This window comes from Salvelinus namaycush, unplaced genomic scaffold (genome assembly GCF_016432855.1).
Source record: "Salvelinus namaycush isolate Seneca unplaced genomic scaffold, SaNama_1.0 Scaffold229, whole genome shotgun sequence".
Taxonomy (NCBI): Eukaryota; Metazoa; Chordata; class Actinopteri; order Salmoniformes; family Salmonidae; genus Salvelinus; species Salvelinus namaycush.
This window is the reverse complement of record NW_024059108.1, coordinates 3,051-7,500: the sequence shown is the minus strand read 5'-3', so window position 1 is coordinate 7,500 and position 4,450 is coordinate 3,051. Positions and strand designations below refer to the sequence as shown.

Here is a 4,450-nt window from a genome sequence, read left to right as displayed (position 1 = left end):
TGATTAACACTGTATTATTCAGCTTACACTGGGCTGATCCCAGATCTGTATGTGCCAACTCCTCTCGTTGTCTAGTGCATGACAACGATAGTCAGGTGGCCAAAGCTCCAACAGATCTGGGGCTAATCTTTCATTAGTCTTCAATTGAATAACTTGCACTATGTTGTCTAAGGGGAACTGGTGTTTTGTGTGGACTGTGTTAAAGAAAGAGCGAAGACTACAGATGATTTCAGGTTGACCTCATGAGACATACTGCAGCAGTACAACACTGAGAGCTGACAGTTTCAGCCAGCTGTGGTCTAACAGCAGCCATGAGACATACTGCAGCAATACAACACTGAGAGCTGACAGTTTCAGCCAGCTGTGGTCAAACAGCAGCCATGAGACATACTGCAGCAGTACAACACTGAGAGCTGACAGTTTCAGCCAGCTGTGGTCAAACAGCAGCCATGAGACATACTGCAGCAGTACAACACTTTGAGAGCTGACAGTTTCAGCCAGCTGTGGTCTAACAGCAGCCATGAGACATACTGCAGCAGTACAACACTTTGAGAGCTGACAGTTTCAGCCAGCTGTGGTCAAACAGCAGCCATGAGACATACTGCAGCAGTACAACACTTTGAGAGCTGACAGTTTCAGCCAGCTGTGGTCAAACAGCAGCCATGAGACATACTGCAGCAGTACAACACTTTGAGAGCTGACAGTTTCAGCCAGCTGTGGTCAAACAGCAGCCATGAGACATACTGCAGCAGTACAACACTTTGAGAGCTGACAGTTTCAGCCAGCTGTGGTCTAACAGCAGCCATGAGACACTGCAGCAGTACAACACTTTGAGAGCTGACAGTTTCAGCCAGCTGTGGTCTAACAGCAGCCATGAGACATACTGCAGCAGTACAACACTTTGAGAGCTGACAGTTTCAGCCAGCTGTGGTCTAACAGCAGCCATGAGACATACTGCAGCAGTACAACACTTTGAGAGCTGACAGTTTCAGCCAGCTGTGGTCTAACAGCAGCCATGAGACATACTGCAGCAGTACAACACTTTGAGAGCTGACAGTTTCAGCCAGCTGTGGTCAAACAGCAGCCATGAGACATACTGCAGCAGTACAACACTTTGAGAGCTGACAGTTTCAGCCAGCTGTGGTCTAACAGCAGCCATGAGACATACTGCAGCAGTACAACACTTTGAGAGCTGACAGTTTCAGCCAGCTGTGGTCAAACAGCAGCCATGAGACATACTGCAGCAATACAACACTTTGAGAGCTGACAGTTTCAGCCAGCTGTGGTCTAACAGCAGCCCTGTGAGACACCAGTGTTATGCCTGGGCCAATGAGTTATCAGGACCCATGGTGTTGATGATGGCAGGGCCTGGTGTCTCTCTGTTTTAACATTACTGTATAACACAACCACATCATTAGAGAGGCTGACAGACAGGGGGAGGGAAGAGTGGGAAGAAGTGTGACAGGATGTGCAGTCATCCAGAGAGAGAGAGAGAGAGCCTTGCTATTGAGAAAGGCCGCCGTAGGCAGACCTGGCTCTCAAGAGAAGACAGGCTATGTTGCCACTGCCCACAAAATGAGGTGGAAACTGAGCTGCACTTCCTAACCTCCTGCCAAATGTATGACCATATTAGAGACCCATATATCCCTCAGATTACACAGATACACAAAGAATTTGAAAAGAACTCCCATATCTATTGGGTGAAATACCCTACGAGAGAGAGAGAGATTTAGGCTACTTCTGTTCATTAGTCATTTCAATGAAATATACTCCAATTGATTGGTGAATAATGTGAAGTGTCAGGGCAGTGTAGAGACTAGAGACAGTGATGTAAGATCTAAAGGCACCTCATCATTATTTATCTTTGCTGAAAGGAAATCCACTCTGTCTGTCTGCTGTTTGGTGCGTTTATTTAAACCCCTCCTTGATGTCCTAGTTTCATAGCGGCAGACTCCATTAGCCATTCTAGAACAGATTCCAGGAGTGGGCTATTGATTGAAAATCACACTCCCACACAGTGGTTCCAACACACAACATTAATGTCAGAACATAGACTCGTGTGCCGAGCCAGACACTGAGGAAAGTCATCCTATTGGAATCAATGCCTCAGTTACTGTCCCTGTCCCAGCTTGACCTGATGTGGTGTGTAAATGCTAGGCCAATACTGGACAACACACACACACACACACACACCCACACACACACACACACACACACACACACACACACACACACACACACACACACACACACACACACACACACACACACTGGAGACCAATAGTACGTGCTTTCTTAATGACCTCTGATTGGGTTAACTGCTGTGCTCTGTTAACCACTCCACCTCTGTACAACATGACAGTATCAGTCCTGGCAGCAGGCTCCTCTCTCACCTTGCAGCCGCTCCTGTCATCCATCCCAATGTGTTTGGGGAGTCGGGACACAGATGATCTTCAACACACACAACAACATGCATTATGTTATTACTGAGAGATTGTTCTCCGTCTGATTAAAGTTGTCAACATTGGTTAGTTCCGTGGTGGGCTGTGCTGTGACTCTCTCTTCCACCCCCCCTCTCTTTCTCTCTCTCGCTCCCTCTATCTCTGTGTCTCTGGCAGTATATAGGCCATGTGATACATGTCCACGCTGGCTGGCCTTGATGCAGTTACTGTAAGGGGATTTTCAGAACAACACTTGAATGTAGCTTTTTCAGGCTGTCGCATAATTGAGGCCATTATGGTCATCTAAACTAAACAATGCCTTCCTCTTCCCTCAGCGACTCGGTCCAGCTGTAGTTGTCATGGTTTCCGTGTGTCAGAAAGTCAAGTACTGTTCTATTTGAGAGTAATACTTCAGTAGATAAACGGATCCATCACAGATAAGCATGCTGATAAGTAGCACTGCAGAAACGAGGAGTATTTTCTAGGCTAAACTGTTTCTCCATCTTACTACAGCGTGATTGGAACTGACTAGACAAGCTGATGACAATTACTCTCATGGTGGTGAATTTGGTACAAAATGTGCTGGTCGGGTTTCTGCATGCCTGGAGGGCTCATCTGTGAAATGTCAGCGTGTGTGTGTTTTGTTCTAGAGGGAACCACTGAAAGGAAAGATCACTCTGCACTCAGTACAGAGACTGTATGGTGTAGTAATCTCACCATGGCAGAACACAACACACACACACTGACTGTATGGTGTAGTAATCTCACCATGGCAGAACACAACACACACACACTGACTGTATGGTGTAGTAATCTCACCATGGCAGAACACAACACACACACACTGACTGTATGGTGTAGTAATCTCACCATGGCAGAACACAACACACACTGACTATATGGTGTAGTAATCTCACCATGGCAGAACACAACACACACTGACTGTATGGTGTAGTAATCTCACCATGGCAGAACACAACACACACACACACACACACTGACTGTATGGTGTAGTAATCTCACCATGGCAGAACACAACACACACACACACACACACTGACTGTATGGTGTAGTAATCTCACCATGGCAGAACAGCAGATGGGTCTGTCAGCACTGTGGGCTGGGCTGGCATTCACACTAGTGATTTGTCCGCCCCTAAAGAAGCAACGTACAGGACCTGGCAGCTCATGCATACAGTGCTACTGGAATAATTGCATAATGCATGTTTTTGTGAAGCATTTTGACGGAGGAGGAGGACATGGGGTAGCTGCTTCTTCAGAGAGTAGGTTTGGCTACACCCACAGATTGCATTCAATGCTGTATGTTGTTTTAAGTATTAAGCTGGGTGGTTAGTGGTCACTGCTTCGGCCTTTTCACTTGTTATGTTGGCGTAGTTCTGTTTCCCCATAAGTGACGTCATTGCTCAACATTGAGAGAGATTGCTGTATCCAAGTTTCCAGCTTTTTCAACCGTTATTGTTGACACTTTACATTAAGGTATACTTTATAAATGGCTTAGAAACTGCTAATTACGAGATCGTTTGTAAATATAACACATTGGTTTTGCTCGCTAAACGCTTCCCTGTCTCACTAATGGTACGGTGTGCTCCTACAGGAAGCCTCGTCCTGTCTCCCAGCTGGTTGCTCAGCGGGTAGCGCCGCAGTTTGCCTCGCCCACGCTGCTGCCCAAGAAGGACAAGAAGGACAGAACGGACCAGGAGAAGAATGACAAAGAGCCCACAGTGAAGAAGAACAGCCACAAGAAGATGAGGTAAACATGCACAGATAAACAACTGTTTATCATGAACCTGTTGCATTTAACCTGTAGTAGTAGTAGTATGGTGTGATTAGTAGTAGTAGTAGTAGTAGTAGTATGGTGTGATTAGTAGTAGTAGTAGTAGTAGTAGTATGGTGTGATTAGTAGTAGTAGTAGTAGTAGTAGTAGTAGTATGGTGTGATTAGTAGTAGTAGTAGTAGTAGTAGTAGTAGTATGGTGTGATTAGTAGTAGT

The 4,450-nt window shown here is 46.0% G+C and overlaps 1 protein-coding gene across 1 annotated transcript in view; it reads left to right on the top strand.

Moving 5' to 3' along the window:
* LOC120038654 (YY1-associated factor 2-like) overlaps nt 1-4,215 on the top strand; it is a 15,406-nt gene extending 11,191 nt beyond the window's left edge. Inside the window, exon 3 of the mRNA XM_038984316.1 lies at nt 4,056-4,215. Within this exon, the coding sequence (XP_038840244.1) occupies nt 4,056-4,215 (160 nt within the window). The remainder of the gene's footprint in view (nt 1-4,055) is intronic.
* Nucleotides 4,216-4,450: the final 235 nt, after the last annotated feature.